This window comes from Gavialis gangeticus, unplaced genomic scaffold, assembly GCF_001723915.1.
Source record: "Gavialis gangeticus isolate Ggan-Ray unplaced genomic scaffold, GavGan_comp1, whole genome shotgun sequence".
NCBI classification, from domain to species: domain Eukaryota; kingdom Metazoa; phylum Chordata; order Crocodylia; family Gavialidae; genus Gavialis; species Gavialis gangeticus.
The window spans coordinates 14071541-14098444 of record NW_017729022.1 but is presented as its reverse complement, the minus strand read 5'-3'; the positions used below and the strand labels follow the sequence as shown (position 1 = coordinate 14098444).

General features: G+C 41.4%; 1 protein-coding gene across 1 annotated transcript in view; it reads left to right on the top strand.

The window, feature by feature from the left end:
• The window catches only part of NELL2 (neural EGFL like 2), a gene marked incomplete at its 5' end in the record, with an annotated part of 388108 nt that overhangs the window by 321657 nt on the left and 39547 nt on the right, over positions 1-26904 (top strand). Inside the window, one exon of the mRNA XM_019515772.1 lies at positions 10580-10720. Coding sequence (XP_019371317.1) covers positions 10580-10720 — 141 coding nt within the window. The remainder of the gene's footprint in view (positions 1-10579; positions 10721-26904) is intronic.

Below are 26904 nucleotides of genomic sequence, written 5' to 3'. Positions count from 1 at the left end.
AGGTTCTCTATTATGTGCCACTGTGAGCTATGGCCAGAATTTGACTTGAAATATTTGGCATCCAGCATATTGTATAAAAACTTGAGGGCACATATTTGATCTGTGTATCAAACTTTCATTCTCCTCAAAGAGGGTTCTGCTGATGCATTGAGAATCCTTGCATAGACCTTTCAGAGTGAGAGTCAGAAAGTACCCTGCAAAATGAATTGTTTTCTGTTTGGCCAAAATATGTTTGTGTAAGCACTTGAGACTTCAGCTACCAATAGATACTAATTGACAGCATTTTTACAGAGCACTGCTTGTGAATTTACCCTTTTTGTACATATGCAAATAAAGTATTGTAAGTCTCAAAAAAGTTCATGAAACCTAAATGACTATTTCCATGTACCTTGCTGAGGGCTGTGAGGGAAGAGGTGGACAAATTCATGCTGTCTAAGGAAGAAAGTTTCCTTTTTTGAAGTAGAAGTGATACTGAAACCAAAGCATTAAATTAGCTTAAAGATTAACTGCTGCACTACAGAATTTAGACAAACTGACAGCAAAACGGCATCTTAGCATCTAAAAATAGAAGTCACTACTATCAATTAGCCTTAACTCTTTAATGGGCACTGACATAACCAATTTAATAGATTCTGGTAAAAAAAAAATACTACCCGATTTTTATTTTTTTTTTAACTATTCAAGCATACATCCAATTCATCATACCTAATTAGGTGTTCTGAATTATCATCTTCAATTGTTACAAGTGTCATATCCTTTGATGGTATTGGCTGCATAATGAGAAACTGTCATAGTCTCAGTTGTCTGTGGGTTTGTGATTGATCAATTTTTGACAACAAAGAAATGTTAACAGGGCTGCATGGTGAAGCAGTCACTGGAAAAATCCCTTTCATAATGTTTCTATCTAAATTTGGAGCACTGCCACTGCCACACATGAAATAACAACACGATTGAATTTCCTTTTGCTGGCATTTAGCAGGACCTATGGGGGTGTGCAGAAATCAATGGGGGATCAGGACTCTGGAAAATTACATACTTGAAGAATTAATGAACTATAATTCCGTATTACATCTTCAATCACATTTTGCTTCCTTTTCATTAATGGACCTAAATTAGTTTTCCATGGACAGGGTACTTTAAAAAATGCAATTGTGCTCTTGCTAGGATACAAAAAATAATGACCTGTTTCATCGATAGGTTTATCCTTTCATGCAGCCTGACAGTAAGAATTTGTAGTGAAGAACAAAACTGCAGCATAAACTCAACCTGTTGAAGTAATTTGAAAATGACTTTTATGTCCCATGCTCTAACTAATTTGTTACCCTTTGGTCCAGATTATGGTTTTCAGCTGACTCAGCCAAATTCCTGCTTGAGTTCTGGGGGGGAGAATATGGAGGGGAGACACATCAACAACCCATTAAAAGATCTCAAAAATCACTTCTTCCTATGCTGACCATTCAACTCCAAAGGTGGTGCAGGGGAAGGGAGAGGGACCATGGCACCATATTTATCATTTCCCTTGCATCTTATTTGAGATGGCTTGTATTTGTATGATAGTGCAGTCCTTTCATTCAAGGGTTGGGCCGTGCTGAAATACAAGATGAGAAAGCTGAAAAAGTACTCTTCCACAATGTTTTCCTCTTTTTTGCACCTCACACACCAGCTTGGTCCATAGTCCGATTCTTCGTATTTGAAAGATTATTTTTCTCTCCCTTTAATTTTTATTGGAATGCTGAAGTACACATACAGTAATATCTACAGGTCTGTGGCTCAGTTGGATCTCAGTAGATGTGAGATGCTATGCAGTGAATGAAGGTCAGATCATACTCAGGATGCAATACCTGGTTTTTAAACATTCACAGTAACCTCAATGTAGCAGAATGAAGTTCTAAAAGAAAATAGGCTGTAGGTTTTTTTTATTCAAGGAGGAAAGGTCATTTGGCTACAAGTAGCAGCCTTAGAAAAGAGGAGTTGTGTGGTCTTTTCAAAACACATTTAAAAGGCACTCAGAACAACTTTGGTTTTCTGGTAAAACAGGATTCTTCTTGGTTTAGCTGAGCTATCTCGACTTCTGTTTTCTTCTGTTTTTCATGTTCTCTGTATCATGTTTATATTCATACAGTTTAGACGTAATGGAGCAGTATGGAACTCCCAAAGGCTGGTATCTTGTTTTAATGGAGAGTTCACTGCTGTATATTGAACTTGTTTCTGGCTGTTATGTTTCCCCATTGGGGCCTGAGATCTGTGTAAGATCTCAAATCAAAGGTCCAGTTGAACAGCAGGATCTGCTCAGCACTCATCTTATTAGAACTTCTCTATTACAAGAAAACCAATGAAAACAATTTTCTATTTTTTAAATGTAAAAGAGAGTAAGCTAGAACTTCCAGCAGGGAAAATAAAACATTTTCACAGATACTCCAAAACATTGCAGCAAATACATTATTCATTGGATTTTGTGTGTATTTACTATCTTTTTGCATGGAATAAAGTCTTTCTTTATTGCCTACAGTATTTTCTGAAATCTGGGATGAGATAAACAGGTTTGGAAAATCCAGGCATCATGTGACACATTCCTTGGCATTTTATTTTCCATAATAAATCTTGCCATTTGTAGGTAACACTTACCTTTTCCACGTTTGTTGAAAAAAAGTTGTTTCTAAAACAATGCTGGTATTTGGTTGTTCAAATGGCTCCTGGTAGGAAAAGACCATTTTGTGTTTACCTATATTTTTACCTAACTTTGAAATTGGTATGTCTCCTAAACCTATTGTGTTCTACTGTGATATGTTTTGAAATAAGTTTGCTTATCAAAGGCATGTGCTAATAACTGGACTTAAATACCCTTCCAGGGTTCCTGGAAGGTTTGCGTTTGCATTCTAGTTGCTAAAACCAAGATTGTCACTTCCTGTTACCGGTGCTAGTCAGATGAAGCTAGGAGAGGCATGCTAGCATATACTATCATCACACCTTCAAGTTGCTGTGTAGATATATATCCAAAGAACGTTGGGTGCAGTGGAACCCTTCCCCAGGAAAACTACCAGGATGGAAAAAAGACTATCTTAAAAATATTCACACAATATTCACAATATTGGAATTTGCTGCTATCTTCTTAAGAAGTAAGCATTATCAGGCCTCAGTTTTTGTTGATTTGAAATATGTTGTGTGTTGGTTTATAATGCAAAGATTGTTATGATTGAGTTCTTCCCTGTTATACTAGTTCAATCCCACTGATGTTAGAGGTCTTACATAAGCATCCCTGAGAGAAGAATTGGATGCTCAGCGTTAAATATGAATTAGTAACATCACTCTTGGGGCCTGCCTCTCTCAACAACTCTTGAAGTCAGAGAAATGAGAAGATGGTGTAAACCTGTCTCTTGCACACTCCCTGGATCTGTGCTAAGCCAAGCTTGACCACACATGGGAATTTGTGCCTACAGCTGGATAAAAGCTGGCAATTTTATACCATTCTGAATGTTAGGTTGTTCTTTGATTTTTGTTGGTAATTAGCAAATAGCTGTTAAATTGAAGCTCTTTAGCACCAGCTTTTTCTCCATTTCCCAATGGGCAAGGTGAACCTATTGTCATAGCTTAGGAAACAAGTGTTTCTTTGGTATAAATCATAATGATTTAAAAGGAATAAAGTCTTCTTTCATGCCAAAGGGAGATGCATGTCAAAAATTTGGAAATGCCAGGCATAATAGTTATGTGCATATTTTATTAGAATAGCTTCAGTTAACAAGATTTTGGAAGTGTTTTTCAGTCAAAAGAAAGAGCAAGGAAGTCCAAAAATGATTCGTGTGGCTGATTTTTAATTTTAAGAATCACAAGTATGCTTAACTTAGTTATTTTTAAGCAAAATCGCGCTTGAAGGCAAGTTGCCACATTTTGTCACAGTGGAATGCCAGATTTCGGAGATAAAGGCGAAGTCTACACTCTCTTTTGCTCTTCCAGAGCCCTAGATTCTGGGAAAGATGGTTCCAGACTATATTTCACTGGCAGAAATTAGCCCATTTCTACTGAGCTATAATGCTGCAGGGGCTGCTGGAGCCTTGGACTATCACATTGGTAGTGAGTGGACTTTACAGCTGCTCCCCAGCCTGAGGGGGAGGATTACTTCCACCAGCTGCCTTGGTAAAGTCTTGCTACTCAACATGGAAGGATAGGAGATATGGAAAAAAGGCACAGGGTGAAATCCTCTCTCCACTGAAGTCAGTGGGAGCCTTGCCATTGATTTAAATTAGGCCAGTATTCCACCCGAAGACCTAAGCAGCAAATGCCCGTGGCTTGACAAGTTGTAGGTTGTACATGTTGTCTTTTACTTCACATGCTGTATCCTACAGTCTTCCTTTTTTCTACATGGCTTGAGACATGCAAGCCTCCATCCTCCTTCCTCCCCCTACCATGACTTCCTGTGCCACTGTCCAGACCCTTTGTTAAACATTCTCACAGACATGGAAGTTAAATACCTTTAATTAACAGTGTCACGCTAATTACATAAGAAATGGCTGAAAACATATCTAGTATATCTAGCTTTTTCAGAGGAGACAGGAGAGGCACTTGTCTACCTTGCTAGTATAAGATGGAGTTTGATCATTCCAGTTGATATAAATTGGTTCTGTGTCAGTTTGTGTCAGTTTTGCCTACCTGCTTTCAGACGTCACCAGTGTCCTCTGAACAAAGCACGTGCCCAGCACAGCCCTTCATTGAATTGTGCCATTCTTTACAAGGGATTTTTAGATCAAAAAGTTAGAGTAATGGCTTTTTCAGTAACCTCCTTATATAGGGTAGCATTCCATTTTCTTGTGCCTAACCAGTACAGCATAAAACAGGACTTCATTAGAGCTGTTAATGTTCCACATAGCCCACTGATATACTATAGCCACTGGCCAGGCAAAACTTCAATCAGTTCTTCTTCCCCTGTCAACTCACACCTCTGACTGAGCAGCTGCAAGATGATTCATAGGAGAACATTTCACCACGGGAAAGAGAAAAATTACTTCTGGCTGCTTTCCCCATACTAATAAGATCATTTTAGTTGTAGATCCTCACATAACACTTCCTGAGCCATCCTATGCCCATTTGAAAATAGAAATCCTTTTATCCAAATGTCAGATTTTTCCATGAAATCAGCACTTCAGCTTTTTAAAATGCTGTCCTTCAGCATTTTCTTCGTGTTTTAACAGAGTTGTGAATTTGTCTTCTGACATAGCTAGATTCTTTTGTAATTAAAGCTTAACATTTTTGGATCCTTAGGACGTGGTTTCTCACTGAAAGAAATCTGTATTCCACCAAGAAACATTCTGGAAAATATTTTTTTGAGGATAGTTGTAGTGAGAAACTCAGGGATTTCTTTTATTTACTGCAAAACCATTTAAAGATTAATGGATTATTTGGCATTGTTGCAAAAAATGGTTACAATAGAATGGTATTCAGGCAAGCAATCTGTCAAGAATATGACAGTTCGTAAAGACCAACAGAATGCTTCCATCAGCACATTTCATGGTAGGCATTTGTACATAACTTCACCCAACAACTTTTTATACTGCAATAAGGAAACTGGAGGAATGCATTTCTTTGTTTATTGGCATCTGTAAAAGCACTTCATCCCAAGTAGTATTTCTTGTGATATAGGTTTGTCAGTTAGTTTGCAAATAAATACAGAATAGCTACTTTGGCTGTCAGTTTACCAATGCTGACATGTCATTCAAGGCTTGTTTTTCCTGAATATAATCAGTAAGTGAGCTCATCAAAATGCATAAACCCTGTGCCTGCAATGCTGTATTCATAATTATAAGATTTACAGATTAAAAAAAAAATTGTCCTGAAGAGAGACACACTAGCCCTCTTTAATTCATATCTGCCTCTATAACCTACATAACCCCCTTTCTTCCCCATCATTCCTAATAAATAAATTCTACATTTCAGTAGGAGAAATGTACAGTCTAGTATTTTTAATGCATATGATTAAGTAGCAACCATAAAGATTCGCATCCAGTCTGAACAACAACAGTACTCTACTTCCTTCCACCTTTGAGACTACATACTTCATTGATTTTGGGGGGGTTGTAGCTTTGACCAACCCCAACAGGCTGTCATGTATTCAATATATGATCCCAAGCCTTTAGCACAATAACTTAGATCATGCACTCACAAGCAAGCTAACTCTCAAACTGTACACTCCTCAGTGATGTGGGAAGTTCTAGGTTTCAGATCTTTCTTTCTTTTTTTTTTGCCTTACAATCTGCCAGTGTCTAAGAGAACAAGGGAACACCAATAGCATAAGGTGCAGACTGCAAAGCAGCCTTTTATCACCCCAGCAACATAATTCTCATTGATCTTTCTCTGATCTCTCAAAACTGTTCTGAAGTCTCACTGTCTCCTGGCTCCTCACCAGAGAAAGGCCAGAGTTTGTACCATCTGAGAGACAGACTACACCGCTGAAAGTTGTAAAGATTTGCCTTTTCTGAGTCCTGTAGCAGGACTTAGTTTATTGATAACTTGGGATGGATTGCAAAAATTGAAGATTCTGGTGATTTTTTTTGCACTAAGGGATTCTTATTTCTAAGTTCCTAATACAGAGTAAGGACACCTTTTGACCATAAAAGTTTCATTGAGATAAATTATATTAGAATGTAATTCTAGCGAGCATTGTTGTAGCATAGAGTAATCTTTGACAGAGAAGGCAATGATCGGGATGAGCTATATTAACCAGATGTAGTAGACTACAATTAGTTGTAAACCACTTTAAAGTCAATACAGTAATGAGTTAACATTGAAAAAAAATAACTATTAATGCAATCCTTTTAATACAAGAGTGTAGTATGTGAGTCGACTTCACATGTACCTAAAACACACAACAGCAATTTGCTCCCAGACCCTACAGAAATAATGCAGGTAGAAAAAAATGTGGATGTTGAATGAGAGATACACAAGAAGGTGTACTTACAAAACGCTTATTATTTCAACTCCTTCAAACTGATATGTGTATGAATTAGAGGTGTGCAAAGCTTTGGTCGCCAATTTGATTTGGAGAAGATTTGGTCTGAATTGGTGGCTGAATCATCGAATCGGAATCAAATCATGAGACCCATTAAAAACTCTGAATCAACTTGCAGCATCCAAATCGATTTGGAAAAGATCCGGTGATTCGGCAATTCAGAAGGTGGTCTTGCTTGCGGGGAAACAGGAACTGAGAACGGGTGGGGAGGAGTGGGGAAAAGAGTGCTCTGATAATGACACCTGTAGCTGGCCAGTGACTGTGATCTTTCCCTGAGTTACCTTCCAATCACAGTGCTCTGGGGGAGGATGTAGAAGCAGCATATAAGCTGTCTGTCTGGAAGCATGTGAAAGGTACTAGCTGCAGTGGCTGGCTTCCTAGTCATTCTCTTGCTAGTCTCTCTTCTTGGAAAGGATTGGCTACACCTTAATAATTACCTTTGTCTAGAATCCCTATCCAATCCATTCCTTCCAACTTATTCTTCTCCCCAAATCCTCTTATTTGTTCTTTTTATTTCCCCCCCACACACACTTTTTTAAAAAGAAAGCCATGTTATCCCTAGCAGTGTCTCATCCATCACTGTGCAGGAAAGCACATATATTACACACACATGCACACATATATTAAACAGAAAATATATTACACATACACACATTTTCCAGCACAGCAAACATTATGAAGCATGCTGGAAAGGCAGGTGCCAGGTCTTTTGACAGGGGAGGGAGAAGGAGGAGAGCTGCAATTTCCCCCTCCCCCCCAAACATAGATGCACACTTTTTCCTGGCAGCCATGAGTCTTCTTCTGCCAGTGGGAGCAAGGAGATGGGAGCAGTACCTGTCCCTGCACCTGCACCACCTCCAGAAATAGCTACCAGTACCAGCATGACAGTCTTCTCCATCTCAGCTTCAGCTTGCAGTGTGAGCCTTCTAGTGCCAGAGGAAGAGCTGGATCTGGAAGTAGGGGAACCAAGTGCCATTGCCAGGGAAATTCTGGGGAAGGAAGGGGAATCTGAGTTTTTGCTCCACACCCCTCAAAGTTTCCTTAGAGGCAGGTCTCCTTCTCCAGAAGGCACCTTGGAGGAGGTTGTGGGGACAGGTGGCTCAGCTTCCCCTGTTGTTGTGCCTCTGCCTGCTGAGGAGGGGGATAAGGCAGGATCCCCACCCTCAACCCAGAAGTGTGGGGAGGTAGTGTAGTGTGAGATCATTTTGAGTTGGCAGATGATCCCAGGTATGCTACCTGCCAGCACCGCTGAAGGCAGATCAGCTGGGGCAAGAACGTGAAACACTTCGCCACCACAGTGATGCTGCTGCATCTTAGGAGGCAGCACCTCCTTGCCCTTCTTCCTTCTCAGCCTGGCACCAGGGGGAGCACACCCAAAAAGAAGTCCCCCTCCAGACTCCAAATCGATTCAGGACAGTGATCCGAATCACTGAATCAGATCACTGTCCCCCAAATCAGCTGAATCTGAATCGAATACTGGCTGCTTCACACAGGCCTAGTATGAATAAGGAATCTTTGGATTTCAACTTAATTTTATTCACGAGAAGGAAGACTGATGGTGCTGGAAGATTTACATATTTTGCCCTTCTACATCTCGGATTGCATTTTTTTAAGAATACACTCCCTTCTATAGAAATAACGGATCACATTAATGTGATCCAAGAGAGCCTTAGGGCAGAGTTTTGATCCACTATGTATGTGTCCCACTGGTCAGTGGGCACATCTACATGAGATGCTGACTGTGCAGTAGCCTAATGATATTGCACAGTAACGTGTCACAGCACAGACAGTGCTAATATGCTACTGTGCAGTATTATTAGGCTACTACACAGTAGTGTCACTTAAAAGATGATCACCAGCGCTACCACACAATAACTGGGTTACTATGCATTTATTTAGCACTTGCTAAATAAATTTACAAGTACTAAATAAATGTGCAGTAACCACTGTGCAGTAGCATCTCGTATAGACACTCACTGTGTAGGTACCTACCAGATATCAAATAAGTGATGTCAAAAAGTCAATCCCAGACACAGATGCCCAGCTGGCTAGAATGGTTAAGTAGTACCAGTTTCTGTAGCCAGTAGCATACAATAAAGTGATGTGACTATTACCACATCCACTTTTGACTGCCTAGTGGGGATAAGCCTCTTTTGTCCTAATATATATATATGAGGCAAGCACACCTTACCTTTGTTTGATATAAGCCCACTTCCCTTCAGGGTGCTTAGTATATCCCATGTCTCACTTGGCTGATTTCTCAAGTTTACTGTTATACTTGGTATACAATACAGTAGTGTCCAGATCTGCAAAAACAGTTATTGTTCCTGGTAGTGAATATCCCTATTTATTCTTATTTATATTCCTTAGTTCCTACATCCCAAGTCATTAATACCATTCAGATAGTAAAGTCTACCACTTGGTGTCCATTCTGTGAGAATAGCTGTTATTTTGTAATGGAAATAATGTTGCATAGGTAAGAGGAGAAAATCTGACCCATGATGTGAAGTATAAGTTAGGCAGCATTGCAGTCCCTGCTGTTGGAAAACAATAAAATACAATATACTCACTTTATATAATGGATTAATGTGTTTAGTAATCAATAAGGAAGGCCTTGCTATATGCTGTATCTGCTGGAGGTGTCCAGAAATCCATTCAAGGAAGGAGCCTTTGGAAAATTTTAGTCAGTAAAAGGTGTTGTTTTAAGAAATCCACATTACAATAGTATGTTAGGAGAAGAAGGGTGTGTTGTATTATATCCTGCGGGCCGTGCTATTTGTTTGAACAGTTATTAATCATGTTTGAAGTGACAGGGCTAGTATTGTTCTCAATACACTGAGAACAGGAGTAGCTGATTTTCTTGGAAAATCAGAAATTTCTCAGCTGAAATTGTAGAAATGTTCGTGAATGTAATGTTGGCAAAAGTGAGAGTGTACTGGAGACCTGTTCATTTGGAAGCTATCCTTTTCTTTCCAAGGAAATAAAATTTGAAGGAAGAAAAATCGGGCATGGTTTGGAAAACATATTATTTAAGGTAATAACCAAGGATGAAATATCAGATTCTGTTTTTTTCTGGCTACATGCACTCTCCCTTGAAAGCAGTTACATTGCCCAGTAGTTGTAACCTATGCTCTAGAAGGGCATTAATTCACTGGTTCAGGGACCCAGGTTTTATTTTAGTATTCTGCTGAAATACAGAATAATGAAATGCATGGCCTGGACCTATCAGAGGACTAATAGTTGGAAATATGTCTTATTGTTTGAATCGAGACCTATTCTTTTCTTAGTATCTTTGGCAATAACAGATAGCAGGCTATCTAGCATTTATTGTGATTGAATGAGTTATTAATGATTAATAGAGAAAGCTATTAGATCGTTGTCTGTATTCATTAATATAGGCTTGTAGGTATCCTGTATGTTTTATGGAAAGCATTAAAAAATGCTACATCTTTATTTATTGCAATACTGAGGATGAAAATATTTTTTTATAAACCCCAGTAATGCAACAAATATGGTGTTGTCAACAAAAGAATGCATCTGATTCATCAGGGTTTTTTTTCTTTTCTTTTTGTTCCTGTACAGACATTGATGAATGTTCAGATGGCTTTGTTCAATGTGACAGCCGTGCTAACTGCATTAACCTGCCTGGCTGGTACCACTGTGAGTGCAGGGATGGCTACCATGACAATGGCATGTTTTTACCAGGCGGAGAATCATGTGAAGGTCAGTACTTAATAAAAACTTCAAAACCTAGTAGGTCATATACTATTGTAGTTTGCCTTACAATAATGCCTAGAGTCATCAGCTGCAATTAGGGGTCTGCTCTGCTGGGCACTTCCTGGAAAAGTCTGAAAGACATTCATGAAGAATCAGTGACCTGCCAAACAGCACACCCTTCAGCCTCATGGCTTCTTTGATGCAGTAACAACTTTGCATGGTCCTCAATGGTGAGAGGCAGGAGGAGGAAATAGTGTCTTGGCATAGTTGTGATATGTGATGAGGATTGCAATCCTTGTTGAAAAAGCCCAAGAATTGCTTTTCCTCCTTCCTACTCCAAAAGATAAGGTGGATAGCTTCAACCTACCCTGGATTGGCTTTCTATCCTGGCTAGCTGCAAAGGAAAACAGAGAAGAAAGCTAGTCCACTGGTTAAGGAGTGACTTTCCAAAAAAAAAATAAATAAATAATTGTCAGGTATTACCATATTTGATTGAATATAAGACAAGGTTTTTCTCACCAATCAGTACCGGAGGGAAAAAGCTCCTCATCTTACAATTGCATACAAGGAAACCTCATTAAATACATTGTCCATCATTAAACTGCTGCCTAAAGCAATGTGTGTTCAGTAATGGAAGCCAACTATGAAGTTGATTAAATGCAGCCAACACAGAACATGACTATAATACACATGGCCCATATTGGGCAAACATACAGATGGATTTTTTTGTGTGGTCCTTAAAAAAAAATAACAGAGGGAGGGAACAAGCACTGGGCCTGGAGGTACTACAATACCAGCCCAGCACTCAGAGAGGCTGGAGCAAAGTCTGACACCCTCCCTTGGTGCCAAAAATGCTGATGGGAGCTTTTTTTTTTTGACACTTAAAAAAAAAAAAAAAAAAAAAGGGGCATGTATTCAAACTGGCGCCAGGCCTGGAGGTACTGCAATACCAGGCTGGTACCTGGAGGAACAGCAAAACCAGGGTTGGGTGTCAGAGCCAGCCCTGACACCCTTCACTTAGTGCCAAAAATGCAGGCCAAGAGGCTGTTGGGAATCTTTTTTGTTTTTGTGTGTGGCCCTTAAAAAAATGGGTGGGTGTTTCCTTTGCAGGGAATTGGCACCAAGCCTGGAGGCACTGCAATGACAAGTGGGCACCAGGAGGTCTGGAGCCAGCCCCGACACCCTACCTTTGATGCCAAAAAGAACTGATTTAGTTTTATTAGAGAATGTTAAGGGTCATAGAAAAAATGACAAAGCCATAAGGGAAATAGAGTGCCCAAGCAAGGGACTAACATAGGAGGGATGGGGGTGAGAAACGCAACTAGTTTACATAGATACAGTGTTAGTCATCTAAGCCTGGAGGTGGAGGAAGAGGTAGAGGAAGGGGATCATGATGCTGAGAGAAAAAGAGGATAGATGCAAACAAACCCGTACAAAAGTTCGCAGTGGTGGAGGGAGTGATTTGAGAACAGAAGTCACTCAGTCCATGGAGTCCTATCACGGGGGTCCTTGCCGGGTGGAGTGAAGTAGTCCATGGTTGGGGGTATCTCTCAGAGTCCATTAGTTGCAGAGTGGGGTTCAGGTGATCCCCTCTGGGTCCATCAGTCAGTCTGGTGATGTTGGAGTCAAAAAGGCTGAGATGGTAATGGGAACCTTTTTTGTGTGGCCTTTAAAAAGAACTACCTGGGTGTTCCCTTTTCAGGAAACTGGCCCTGGGCCTAGAGGTATTGCAATACTAGGCTGGCATTGGAGCCAGCCCTGACATCCTCCCTTTGGTGCCAAAAAATGCTACTTTTGATCTTTGACTTTTCTTTGCTCCCAAAGCTGAGCTACACCTTTCCTTTCCATTTCCAGTGATTCTTGTTTCTTCACCAGCTTTAAATGCCTGGCAGACATCACCAAATGTGGCCCCAAACAGTTCACCCAGAATTCCTGTCACCCCCTCTCTCAGGCTGTTGCATATGATTAATATGACCCCACCTTCCATGAGGAGGAGCTGGACCAGGTTGCCGTTTTTGGAGGATCCCAGGATTCATGACAAGAACACCCAGTCCCAGTCGTGAGTGGGGACAGGCTAGTTAGCACATGAATCCTTTGTGGGTGGCCTATTTGAGTACACACACTTACTGAGTAGTGCTGAGCTGTAGGGTCAGCATGGCTTGAAAAGCTGTTGACTCTGCTGGGGTCCAGCCCAGTGAACTATATGTAGGGACCAACCTAATTCATGGAGGCTGCCTCTGGATTTCATGGTCCCAAGTTGGAATTTGGAACTGATTTGGCTAATTTGGCCTGAGACACAATTTTAAAAAAATGATACTATATATAAATATGTACAAAGGTCCTGCTTAGAAGCATGATTACAGCAGTGGTCATCAACCAGTGGTTCTCGATCCACTGGTAAATCTTGGAGGCTCTTGCAGTAGATCTCGGAGCCACTTGGAGTTGATCCGAGGCTTGGGTGGGGGGCTGAGTGCCTGTGTGCATGCATGTGCATGCACCAGCCCAACAGGTCAGTTGTGAGGGAGGGAAGGGGCAGGGGCTAGATCAAGGCCCCTGCAGTGAAGGACAGTGCCGCAGAGGCAGGAGCAGGGGCAAGTTGAGTGGGGCCCTGGTTGGGTGGGACTTGCGTGCTGGGGAAGCGCGCCTCCAAATAATTTTTTCTCCCTCTGCCTCGAACTTACCTGCTTGGGGGGGGGGGGGGGGACGGTAGCTCACAGTAGATCTTGGGTTGCTTTTAAATACCAAAGGTGTTCTCCTACTTAGAAAGGTTGGAGACCACTGGATTACAGAGTACCTATGCTAAAACTTGCAGCGGTTTCAAAAAGTGTAAACTGTATCAGTTCTAGATGAACTAATTCTATGAGTACCCATAGTAATTTGCCTACATGTATGTGACAGCGTGGCGTCTTAGGGGTGGCTGTGATCTCCCCTAGCGCCCCCTACCATTCCAAGTAGGTGCTAAAGCACCCTCACATCTCACCCGCCATGTCTTTGATGTTAACAGTGTTTATGGGAGGCTGCCCTTAGTCCTCTCTGACACTGTGCCCTGATGTATCCCAGTCTTAGTTCTATCTTGGGTGACTCGGTGCACCCCAGCCTTATGGGCCATGCCTGGCTCCAACCACCCCTGTACCATGCCCCAAGCCTCGCAGATGTACCGGACGTTGTTTGGTCAATTTCCCTCTCCGCGCCCTTGCAACTGCCCACTCTGGGGCTTCTCGCACTTAGGGCTCAGGCGGCCTCGGCCTTACCTGGCCCCCTCCCAATCCTCTGCTCCCCTTCTCAGGGCTGGGGTCAATGCACCCCTGAATGTTGTGCCCTCTCTGGCACTGGGGTCCCCATGCTACCGTGGAGCCCCTATGAGGCCTCCTCCAACCTCTAATAGCCTCACCCGGTCTTCCGGTGTAACAACAACAACAAAACAATAACAGAAGCCCCTGGGCTACAACACAAAGTTAGACCTCCTTGCTAAACATCCTCCAAACTACACCACCTCTCACCTGTGTAACTAGCGGCAGGTACATTCAGGCCTTATTCTCCTTCCCACCTTCAGGCAGTACTCCTTTTTCCTATCTGCCAGCAGAGAGAGAGAGCCCTCACAGCCTCCAGTCTGTCTTATAGTAGTCAGCCCTGTCCCTTCCGGTCAGCTGACTCTCCGGGTGTGGGCCCTCAGTTCATCCTGGTTGCCCCTAGCAACCAGCACCTGAGCCACTACTCCAGCTTTCCAAGTAGCAGGCACCTTAGTGCCCTGCTACAATGTAGATCACTATAGGCATGTTTATTTCAAATTCAGTGTTTTCCAATTTGCCTCTTACTTCCATGTGCTCAGGGGAGAGCAGAGTCTGATAGTACAGTAGGTGGGAAGGGGCTGGAAAGGGAAGAAGTTGGGGAGGGGAGTGGTCAAGGGGAACATTTCACCCCCAGATTTATTTTCCCTGCTGTAGCTCTGACACAAGAAAAATTTAAGGCAAATCTCTAATAATTAGATTGTATGCCTGGAAAATGATAACAAACTTATGAATTTTCCACACATAGAATCTAATTATTGGGCAGTCATCTTATATTTGAGTAAATATGGTACTTAAACATGGTCCTAATGTTTACTAGAGTGGGGTAGAGATTACCAGACTTCCTAGCAGGGGGTGCAAATATACTGTGGGGGCTGCTCCTTTGAAATCTCAGTATAGGTGTGTGTATCTGGTTAGATCTCCTCTACAATTACCTTGTGTACTAATATGCTCCTGTTTAAGAAACTTGTCTTCTTGCAGAGAATGATTTAAGGGCCCTAAAACTTCTTCCTTTCTTCTACTCTTAAAATTACTGCCTTTAGAAAGTGGCAATCAGAGGCATACATTACAAGCTTGAAAATATGCGGGGAGGGTCATTTTAGCACTGTAGAGTATCATTCCAGAGATATGAGTGAATTGTGTTTGGGAAAACAGCAGGTAAGTGGGTATGCAGTTCTTTTAAAAAGCAGCTCTCTTAGTCTGAAATCCTTACTCTTTTAAACATTTATGGGTTACTACTATAAAGGACGTTTTCAGAAAAAATAAGGCTGTGTGATCTGTCACAGTCTGTTTAGATGAAAATTGTGAGTATTCTTTCATATTAGGTAGTTGTAAACGCTAAATGCTCACACAGCGTGAGCCTCTTATCTTTGTTGTTTAAGCTCAGGTCTGTGGGCAGTGTCAATCCCAAAGGGAAGGAACTGAATTAATTTCACTAACGTAGGCACACAGAATGTTCTCCACTAAGAGCAAGAGTGACCTTTTCAGTATCTGCATCACCACTACCTTACTTCAACACGTTCTCACCACAGCTGAAAGTGTGTACTCCCAGGTGAATTAGCTGCTTGGCTATTTGAATCAGTTACTGCCTTGATAAGGCTGGTTCTAAAGAAATGGCTACATTTTAGTGCAAGTCTGACAGATGTTAGAACAGGAACATGTCGAATAGTTTTGGAAAAACTGTGATTCTACTTGACCATGAGATCACTCCGCTATTCCAAATGGTGCACCCACCCATTGTTCGTGGTTTATTGGTGGCTGATTTCCTGCATTTGCCTGGTAGCTTTAGCACTGTGACTTGGCAGATGCCAGTCTATCCTACAAGAGATTTGGTTGTTCACCCATATTGAAACTCATGGTATTAAACTTTTTGCACTGTGTCTGTTACTACGGATGAGCATTCAAACTCCCAAGCAACAATGATCCTATTTCTATGCAAATGAAAAGCCAAGGGAAAAGAAATGCACAAACTGTTATGTATATTCAGAATTGCCTCTTAATGGAATGCTTTTTACTGTTTTCTACAAGGTACCAGAAGCTCTTTAATAAATATATACAGAAAGTGACATCTGATTAGAATTAATTCTTAGGTACTAGGAAAATACCTGCATATTGTTGATACTCCCCATCACTAACAATGGAATGCTTTCAGTTTGATTGATTGACTGTTTGCAGCTCTAAATTTTGGAATATGTAACAACTAAAGATGGGAAGGGAGATTCATATTTTATTGGCATCACTCTGTATTCATTCTTGTAGGATGGAAGCCTGACATTGTCTCTCAAATATGGCATTGCAATACAGAAAGTTGAACATCCTAGGGCCAGATTATTATTTATACCTAATAAAAAAATACTAATTTGTAGAAAAACCTTTCAGACAAAGGAAAACCCTAACCTTTTAATCAGAACTACAGCTGAACCATAAACCATTTCAAAGTTTTATAAACATTTTTAAATTCTCCCTGCTTTTGACACCTCTTCATATCACTGGTTTATGTCTACTTCAAGAGCAAAGGATCCAAATACAACAAAAGAGCCCATACCTGGTAGTATTTCTGACCTGACCAGAAAAACAAAGCAAAAGAAATGTCACCAGAGTACAAAATTTCTAGCCCAGTTCCTAGTTGAAGCATTCTTCTTAGTTTGTACAAGCAGCCACCTTTATATAAACAGAAGTGAAATGAGAATTTTGAGGTTTGCCTGAACAATTTGGGGTAAATTTGGGGTAAATTCACCCCTAATATAAGCCTGCTTAAGTCCTTTTATCAATAAGGGTCTGTAAAATAAAGAGATTTAGCTCAAAGCTCAATGAAGTAAAAAATATTTGGATAAGTAACCTCCTTCATTTCTCCATGATCAGTGGACTTTCTTAGTTGCTCACACCTTTAAACCTCTGGAAATCTCTGAACAAGCTACACTCTTCACACTCAGTTCTGTATTGAGGAGTGAATGTTTTCTCAGAAATCTCTTGGGCATACCTTGGAGGTCTCAGAAATGATATAAAGGAGAAATGCAGACTCCAGTGTAGAGTCCTCCAAAAAATGAGAAAGCCCCTTGGTTAACAATAGTATTCTTCCTTAAATTATGGTTTATATACACATACTGCTTTTGAAGTGCTAGTACACCAGGAACTTGGTATCCAGATCTTCTGGTTAGCAGTGTTTGTGACATCTTCACTTGAGTTCTGGGTGCTTTCATACTGCTATCCCAAAGGCATATGGAGTGATGCAGGACCAACCACCTCTCTGGTCTTCTTACCACTTGTAGGATTAAGACTGATCTCCCAGTATCCACACACCACTCTCCTCTTACAAAGAAACTTTTCAGTTTAGTGCTTACAATCTTAGCTTAGTGAGCATTTAGTTTCCAGGCTTAAAATATTTCTTCTTGATTATTTAATTTGATCTGCTTCAGAGTTGGATCCTTCTAGCTACCTGATCATCTCAAGGTGTGCCCTCATGAACTCAGCACCTGTTAGCTCCAGGGCTTCTTCATTTAAGCCTTGAACTTCAAAGGAAAAACTGTCCCTGTGAAGAGCATGGAGGGACAGGGACATGCGCCCCTTCACCGCTGAGTAGACCAGATATCCTCAAAAGGCTTTATTTAAAAAGAGGTATTAATCACCTCTCTGCTTTCATTTCAGGGAGTGGATGAAATTAAGTAGTGATTGAACTCCTGAGAGTATATTGTCAATGATCGGTAAGACCATAGTGACTGAGCTGCCTGATTTATTGTATGCTTTGCCAATAGTGCTTCTTCAGTGCTTAATGACAGTGTCAGTACTGAACACTTAAATTTTAGCTTCTTTTATGGGCTGTGCTTTCATCTGGGAATTTACAGCCATACCTACGTTCATGTTAATGAGGTACACCATGTAAAAGAGCTTCAAGTCATGGGGGACCCAGAGTCCCCTTTGTTGTCAGTAGGGCTTTAAATTCCAGTGGTATGCAGGCCCAGCCTGCTATCTTAACAGTACTTACCAAATGCTACTGCAGGGCTTTAACATGGCAAAGCTGCACCTGCACTGCCTACCGTGATATGGAATTCCTCTTTGAGTTCCACTGGAGTGAAGGCGCTCCCACGTACTCCCCTGCTGCTCCCATGCTTTTATGCATCTGGGACTTCTAGAAATTTCTACAAACCTAAATATAAGATCTGTGTTGATAACCAGGTGTCCTGCTGTCCTTCCTCTTGGCTTCTAATCCTTTTATTTGTAGTGTCTATATGTGGCCACAGTAGAGCCTCTGGGGTCCTCATTATAGGCATACCTTTCATGTACAACCTCATTAAAAAAAAGAAAAAGTCAGGTCTTGTCTATGCTCCCCAGTGTCTGCTTTTGAGTTCCAGGTTTTTGACAGGTCTAAGAGCAGATGCTGAGGACAAATCCAAAGCAGCTTCCTTCCAGTTTGGAGCACATTGGTAGGTGAGACATGCTCAGATCCATCATCCCTGGAGTCACTGCTGACATGGTATAGACAAGCCCTCAGTGGCAGAACTCCTCATAACACTTCGGATCCAAAGGAAGAACAACCTCAGAATAAGGACAGAAGCACTTCTCCTTTAACTCTGGATGAAGTATTGATTGCTTTTACACCATCTCATCCAGGTTACTATAAAAGCTTCCAAAATTTGATGAAGAGTTGCTGAATTGTTCCAGGTCCTACTTATGAAATGCAGGAGGCAGTCGATAAGTTAATAGACATTTTCGCTTACAATTGTGCCAGAGAGAGTAGGTCTTGGGATTAATGAACCCCTGATAAAACTTGCCAAAAATATCTGGCAGATGGTAGATACTGCTCTCCCATGGTCAAGAAAAAAGGACAAAAAACATACCCTTTGTGGGAGTAGAATATGTTCTCATCAGGCACTGGATTCTCTATTGTGGCAAATGCAAATGAATTAAATAGATGGCACCACCCAAAATTTGCCCCAGATTATAAAGAAAAAATCACTTTGAGCTTTTGGGTTTCAAAAAGAACTTATCAGTGAATTTACCGTTCAAAATTTCAAGCTCGTAGGCTCTGCTTACTAGATCTGATGTTCTTAATTATACATTTCCAGACTTTATTAACAAATTGCCACAAGAAGATTCAGAGGGATTCAAGACCCTAATATCTGAAGTGCACTTGAGGTGAAGAACATTTCTGCAGGCAGCTCTGAATACTACAGACATTACCTCATTACCCATGGCAATGTCCACAGTAGTAGGGTGCTATTCTGGGCTCTGGGGTTCCAAAATACAAGAGAAGTGGAACAGTAGTGAAGGATCTTCTATTTGAGGGTTTAAATTAGTTTAAACTAATTAAATTGTAAAATGGATGATCCCCTCTTCACACTTTTGAAGGGTTCTTAAGTCATACCTTTCTCTGTTCGATTTATTTATGGCAGATAGGAGCCATGAATGTCAAACTTTCTGTTCCTGAGGGAAAAAGAACCTGGCATCCCTATCAGATGCATTATTTCTTTCTTGGCCCCATGCAGTAATATATACTTATCCCCTAATTTCACTGCTCTTGAAGGTACTCAGAAAAGTCAGTTAAGATGCAGCCAAGCTCACCTTAATCTCTCCCATATGATTGAGGCAATTCTGGTACTCAGAGACGAAGCAATTGTTAAGCTGTTCCTACAAAACTACTTCCACTAATCCCATTTGTATATCAGAGTGAAGGGGCCATCCTTCTTCCCAATCCATCCATCCTCTACTTCAGATGTGGTTTCTCAAAAGGACATATTCAGCGTACACAACATTCTGCCTAATACAGTGTAAGCTACTTAAGAACATCATTGGTAAGGAGGGCAGCCACTCATGCAAATGGAACCAGCGATTTGTCAAACCTGATTGATTTCAGTATTAAAAGTACCACTTGAACTGACTTAAAGAAGGTATCTAATTGATGCAGGAACAACCTGCTGCCTGCTTTTCCATCTCCTTAGACTCGTTACCTTGTTGTTACACATAGTGTGTGTTCAGCCTTTGCTCAGATGTTTGCACTTCATTAAAGACTTATATTCAGAGCACTTACCTCTAATAGCAGCCTTGAAATTAATAATATGGGACCAAGGCTGCTAATAGCACTACACAGAAATAGTCAAAAGTGGGGGCATCTACACAAGAAGCTACTGCACAGTAGTTCATTGCTACTGTGCAGTAGCATTGGTGGGCACTAACCATGACACGTCACTACTTCACAGTAGTAACAAGCTACTGCACAGTCTGAAAAAAACTGTGCCAGGACTCAAGTATGCAAGTACTAAATGACTGCCCAGTAACAGCTGCACAGTTCACCACTCGTGTAGATGCAGCCACTGTTTTCTAGTTGCCAAATTAGGCCTCTAAATGCTGCTTAGAGTTAGACTTTAATAGGAAAGACTGTGCCAGAAAGAATTGCCGCTGAGTGGGGATGATTTTCAGTTTTATATGAGCATCACCCATTCCAGCTTGCTTATGGGACTGCTTACTCTCTCTAAAGAACTTTGGATTTCCATTTAATTTTTACAGGGTACCCTTCTTAGCAACTTGTACGTACCAACCACTGAAAGGATATACAATATTTCCCATTCCATTTTTTCGTAAGGGTTTATTGGAGTTTTTCCATCCATAAGAGAAGTAGCCCCACATAAGTACCATCAATGGTTCCTCAATTTGAATCCATAGCACCATTTCCTCTCACGCATCTATCAGGTAATAGCTTTTCCCCCCGCAATGGCTTCATTTGTCAGGGTTGAGGACAAAGGAAAGCAGAGCCTTCCTTAGGCCTTGTCTTAAGTTCCTACCAAAAATCATGTCAGATTATGTATCAATCTAAAATATTTTTCTAAAACTTATTGTTATCATTTTAAAGCTAAACACTAGATGGGTACATCCAGGAGTGAGTCCAAGAGGGAGGTGTCCCGGGGGGATGAACCAAGCCCCAGTGTCACGATGGGCCAGGGTGGCAATTGAACACGAAAACAGGCAGGGTTTTCAGGCAAGGAGAACTGAGACTCGTAAATTGTTCTTGGTTCCAATTAACAAAGGTTTATTCAACTTACGCTTTGTAGGCGTAGGTGCTGATTCTTCGGTTGCAGTCTTTGAATACAAACACACTACAAAGGGGTCTGTTGGCCCACAGGGTTCCCCAACAAGCTCTTGCTATCCAGCCCAGAGGCTAGGGGCGGCTGCCTGTTGGTTAGTCCTAGGGCTGAGCAACAGCTCATATGGTGGAACACAGACAAACAAACTGTAACTGGTGAACTGTCCAGTCTCCTTCATGATGCCAATTCACGATTGCTGCAGATGAGAAGTCTGATAGCTGGAGAGTCGGGCTGATCGTGGAGATGAGTCCTGGCCGTCGTCTCAGTAGCCACCGAAGATTAACATGAATCAATAATAAAGGAGAAGCCTTCTATAGAAATTAGAGAGCTTTCTCTCTCCTCAGTATGGCAATCTCCTCTAAACTTACTAACCAATTGTCCTATAGGACCAACTCCTTTACACTCACTATTTCAAAACTATCTCTAACCAACTCACCACCACACGCACCCACAACTACCCCCCTGAACTGGGGGCTAGAAACATTTATAGGAAACCCGTGGCCAATTAGCTTGTTCCTAGCCCAGAAAGTTCTAGTCTCCTGACGTCAGAGCAATCTCTTCTGAGTCTGCGTCTAGTCAGAGACTTTACACCTACTGAGCATGTGCCAAGGGAGAAACTAGTCATGCCTGATTGACAGCTCTAAAGGTTACAGAAAGGGCAGCTCTGATTCTTACATGGAATTTTCCACTTGCAGCCAAACTAAGTTCCAGCATTGGCAGCACTATTCAAAACTTTACTTCAACAGGAGGGAAGGTCTAAACACCCCTTCATCTCTGCAATACGTACACAGTGAGCTCTTTGAGCTTACCAGCTCCTCAGCCTGGCTCCTGGCTGCAGTCACTGATTTGGTGCAGCTGTGGGACCCAGAAGCTGAATGATGCTACAGATCCTCACCATTTTCCCTGCTGCCAAATTCAGTGGCAGGCAATGGTGTATGTGGGACTGGCAGTGGCTTTCCGGGGCTCCAACCAGGATCTGCTCTAACAAGCTGGTGAGCTCAGAGAGCTCATTGTGCATGTGCCAAACAGCCAAAGGTGGGACTGAAGGAGCATTTAAACACATTCCCCTGGATCCACCTGGGCGTAGCATCTTAGGTGCCTTCCTTCCATCCATTTTTTGTATATTTAGTCCTTAGTCTTTTACCAACAGTGAGCAAAACCCTGCAGGTGCTCTCCTAGGTTGCTCTTAACCCTCATAGATGGGTTACCCCATTCACATTCAAAGATTATCATAGGATCATAGAAAAGTAAGACTGGAAGGGACCTCAGGGGCTCATCTAACCCAACCACCCTGATTAAACTATCCCAGTCAAGTGTTCTGTGTAATCTACTTTTTAAAATTTTAAGGGTGGAGATTCCACAACTTCTCTAGGGAGCTTGTTCCCAACGGGAAAAAAAAAGTCTTCCTAATATCCAACCAAAAGTTCCCTTCCTGCAATTTAAGGTCATGACTTTCTGTTCTGTCTACTGTGGCAATGGAGACTATTTTTCTCCATCCCCGTTATAAGCACTCCTCAGTTATCTGAAGACTGTTATCAAATCCTTTGTTCTTGAAACTAAATGATCCCAGTTATTTCAACATTTTCTCTTAAGTCATGTTTCCTAAACCTCTAATCATTTTTGTCACTCTGCTGGACTCTTTCTAGTTTGTCCACATCTGTTTGAAGTGAAGGGCCCAAAACTAGAGACAGTACTCCAAGTGAGGTCTCACCAGTGCTAAATAAAGAATCATTTCCCTTGTCTTGCAAATGACACTCCTGTTAATACAGCTCAGTATGCTATTGGCCTTTTTTTGTAACGAGAATGTGCAGTTGGCTGTATTTAGTTTATGGTTCACTGTAACCACCAGTTCCTTTTCTGCAGTATCTCACCTAATCATTCCCCAGTCTATATTTGTGTATGCAGTTGTTTCATGTTAAGTGGAACATCCTACACAATTGTCCTTATTACATTTCAACTGATTGATTTTGGACCATTTTCCAGTTTCTCAAATTCATTCCAAATCCTAATCCTACTCTCGGGAGATTCTGCAACTGCACTCAAGTTGGTGTTGTCTGCAGGCTTGCTAAGTGTGCACTCAGTGTTGTCCTGCAAATCATTAATGAAGATATTCAATCATACTGGACATATGGAGAGCCCTGCTTGATACATTCTCCTAGTTAGACATTCAGCCATTGATAACTGCTACTTTTTGAGCACGGTGAACCAATCCAGGTGGGTGGGTTTGGGGGTATCTAAGCAAAGGCAGGCTCCCGAGAATATTAGAACCTATTCCACTAGAGCACAATCAACCTCCGCTGCTTCTCTCAGAAGTATTCCCATAGCTCACCTCCACAACTCTGCTACCTATACACACCTTTACCAGTCCTTATGCCTCAGTAGAAACATTCAGAGCAGCTGCTTCCTTTGGTTGATCTTGAAATGGGATTCCAACACCCATCCTTTTCATAGAATCATGGAAAAGTAGGGCTGCAAGGGACCACAGAAGGTCATCTAGTCCAGCCCCTGCTCAAAACAGCAACGTCTTTATGCAAACTATCTCATACAAGTGCTTATGTAACCTATTCCTAAAGCTACACAAACAAAAATAAGGAACATAACCCAAAGATACCAAGAACACCCTAACCCGTCACAGGTAAAGCAGAGGGATAAGGGATCTGTCCGTGTCTTGCCATTGCAAGGGTTGTTAAATAGAATCATGAAATCCAAGGAAAAGGAACACACACCCTGCTACAGAGCAACACAAAACCTCCCAGGGCCTGAACCAGTCTGATTGTGGGGTAAAATTCCTTCTTGATCCCAAAGGTGATGATCAGTTTGACCCTGAGCTATGGGGCAACATCCTCTAACCAAGATCTTTCAGGTTTTAGTTCCCTCAGGAGCATTGGCATACCCCAGAGAAATCACTCAATGCTCCTGAGGAAGGTGAAAAATAACCCCTGACATCTGTAGTGACAAGAGCAGAAAAAACTCCTTCTCAGCCCTATGGGACAGTTATACAAGATTGATAAAGGGCTTAGAAAGCAAGCCATCTGAGGAGAGGGAAGGATATAATCATATTCAGCTTGTGCAAAAGGCAATTAGAAGTCCCTAGCAAAGTTCAAAAGCATAGGAAAAACCAAACTCACTCCATCTGTTCTGCAATCTGAGGACAGCTAACAACTTCACACATCACACCCCCTTTCTGTCATCCTTTCCCTTTCATAAACTTATCCCAGGCCCCTTAATGTGCATTTGTAACTAAGCTTGTTATGGAGCTCTGTTTCATACTTCTGATGCTGAGCATTGTCCTCTCTAATATCTATCTACTCTGGGCTGTAGTGCTTTTGTGATCTCCCAGCAATCCATGCATGTAGGGGGCATTCTTCTGGGCATCCATCTGTAGCTCTTCACAGAACACTCCAGGCATAATTACCACTAGACCATCCCTGATAATGCTTTTGCAGCCTCCTGCTGAAAACTTCCAGTGAAGGAGATTCCAAAATTTTCATAGGTAGTCTGTTCCACTGCCTCACCATTATAACAGTAAAGAACTTTTTTCCTGGTGTCTAATGTATACCTATTTTGCTGCAATTTCAAGTCATTGGTGTGTGTCCTATTTTCTGCTGAGATGGAGAAAAATAATGTGTTATATTTTTGGTGGGGTTTTATATGCAGAAATAATACAATAAGTAGTACAGTGACTGATGTTCTTCGAGATGCGTTGTCCATAAGTCTGCATATGTGTGTGTAAATGTGTATATATATTTCTATGACTCATCCTTCCTTTCTGCTTCAGAGTCCTAGTATTTAGTAGGATTCTCTAGCAGAGAAGGGACTGGTCTTTCACTACTTTTTGTACCTTCAGTATGGGAGCATGAATGTACTTGGGCCGCCATGTGCTGCTGACTAAAAAGCTGTGATGTCCCATGCACAGAGGAAATGAAAAGACCAGAAGCTGTATATATGGCTAATATATTTAAAAGAACTAGAGTTACTGCAAGACAAATAACTTCTTTATTGTCAGGTGATGTAATTAGATTGGTAGGGGATAGATTGAAGGAGGAATGAGAAAGAAAACCTTAAAATGTACAACATCAGACCTATTGAAAGTTCTCTCATGTTAAATAAGCAAGATTTGGTTCACATTTAACCTCTGGATAACTATTGACATTTTGCAGGATTTTCCCAGTGCAGACTTCTTGAGACTCACCCATCACTATTTATAAGGTTCAGACTATTTGATTCCTCAGTTCTGTATTGTGAGTGGGCTCCAGTATATTTAATTGTTATTAGAAGGTGTTATGGGAGTGATAATAATGATATAACACTTGTGTTTGGGGTTTCTGGAAATTTGCAGCCTGGACTTCCTGCTTCATCTCTTCATTGTATTCAGCAGTAATTGATGCAGGGTTCATTTCCCAGTGTCCTCATTAGTTTATAGTGTTTTCTGCCCCAGTTACAGCTGTAAACAAAATGTCAGCATCATAATTCATTGTTTATGGTGGTTTGTTGTAAATCCAAAATCAAATCACTGAAGCAAGATTTTGCAAGAGGTGGATGATTTGTTCTTAAGTATTTTGCAGATAATGACTAAAGTTTGATGCTGATGGATAATGTAGATGTGAATTTCGTGTATGTAAGTTTGGCAGGCAAGGTTCTTTGGGTAAATGTGATATCTTTTATTAGACCAACTAAATAGTTGGAAAAATTGTTCTTTGCAAGCTTTTGGGCACAAATACTCTTCTTCAGGCTTTGGAGAGATTCTGCTGTTGGTTTGGGTGCTGTCCTGGTTAGTTTAGAAGCCAATATGCAAAAATGCAGATCTCTGAAAATGCAAATACCTGGTAGACAATAGGTGGGGAGGTGGGAGGTGGAAAGGGTAGAGAGGTTACCTAGGGTTCTCAGATGGCAGGCAGGTTATAATATGCCATACATCCAATGTCAATATTTAGTCCATTATTTTTGTATCCAGTAGATAGATCTATGAAGTGAAGTTTGTAGGCTTTTCTACAAAAGGTGTTTTGTAAATTCCCTTTGAGGATTAGAACTGAGATTGGAAAGGGAGTGATTGTCCTGTAAGAAGTGGACACCCATAGGTAATTGGATATTTTTGTCTTTGCTGGATTTTTAGTGTGCGTTCATTCTGGTATGCAGTTGTTGTTTGGTTTCTCCTACATATTTTCCATCAGGGCATTTAGTGCACTAGATGAGATATATTACATTTCTGGAGGTGCAAGTGTAACATCCAGGAATGGTGATGTAGTTGTGGGATGTAGTTATTGTAAGAGTGGTGGAGATGCGTTGGCAGGTTTTTTATTTTTTACCCAAGCATGGTCTGTATTACATAGATTTCATAGACATTAGGGCTGGAAGGGACCTCAGAAGATCACTGAGTCCAGCCCACCACCCAAAGGTGTGGGTCATAGGATCCCAGCAAGATAAGCGTCCAATTTACTCTTGAAGGTGTTCAGTGTAGGTGCTTGAACCACCTCCAGTGGCAAGTTATTCCAAACCTTGGGGGCTCAGACAGTAAAGAAATTTTTCCTTATGTCCAGCCTGAAACGGTCTTGCAGTAGTTTATAACCGTTCAATGTCATCATCCCTTGGGGCACTCTGGTGAACAAGCGTTCCCCCAGATACTGATGGTCAACCCTGATAAACTTATAGGTGGCCATCAGATCACCCCTGAGCCTGCACTTTTCCAGGCTAAAGAGCCCCATGGCTCTTAGCCTGTCGTCGTAAGGTCTGCTTTCCTGACCCCTGTTCATGCACGTGGCTCTTCTCTGGACTCTCTCAAGCTTCTCCACGTCCCTTTTGAATTGTGGAGCCCAAAACTGGATGCAGT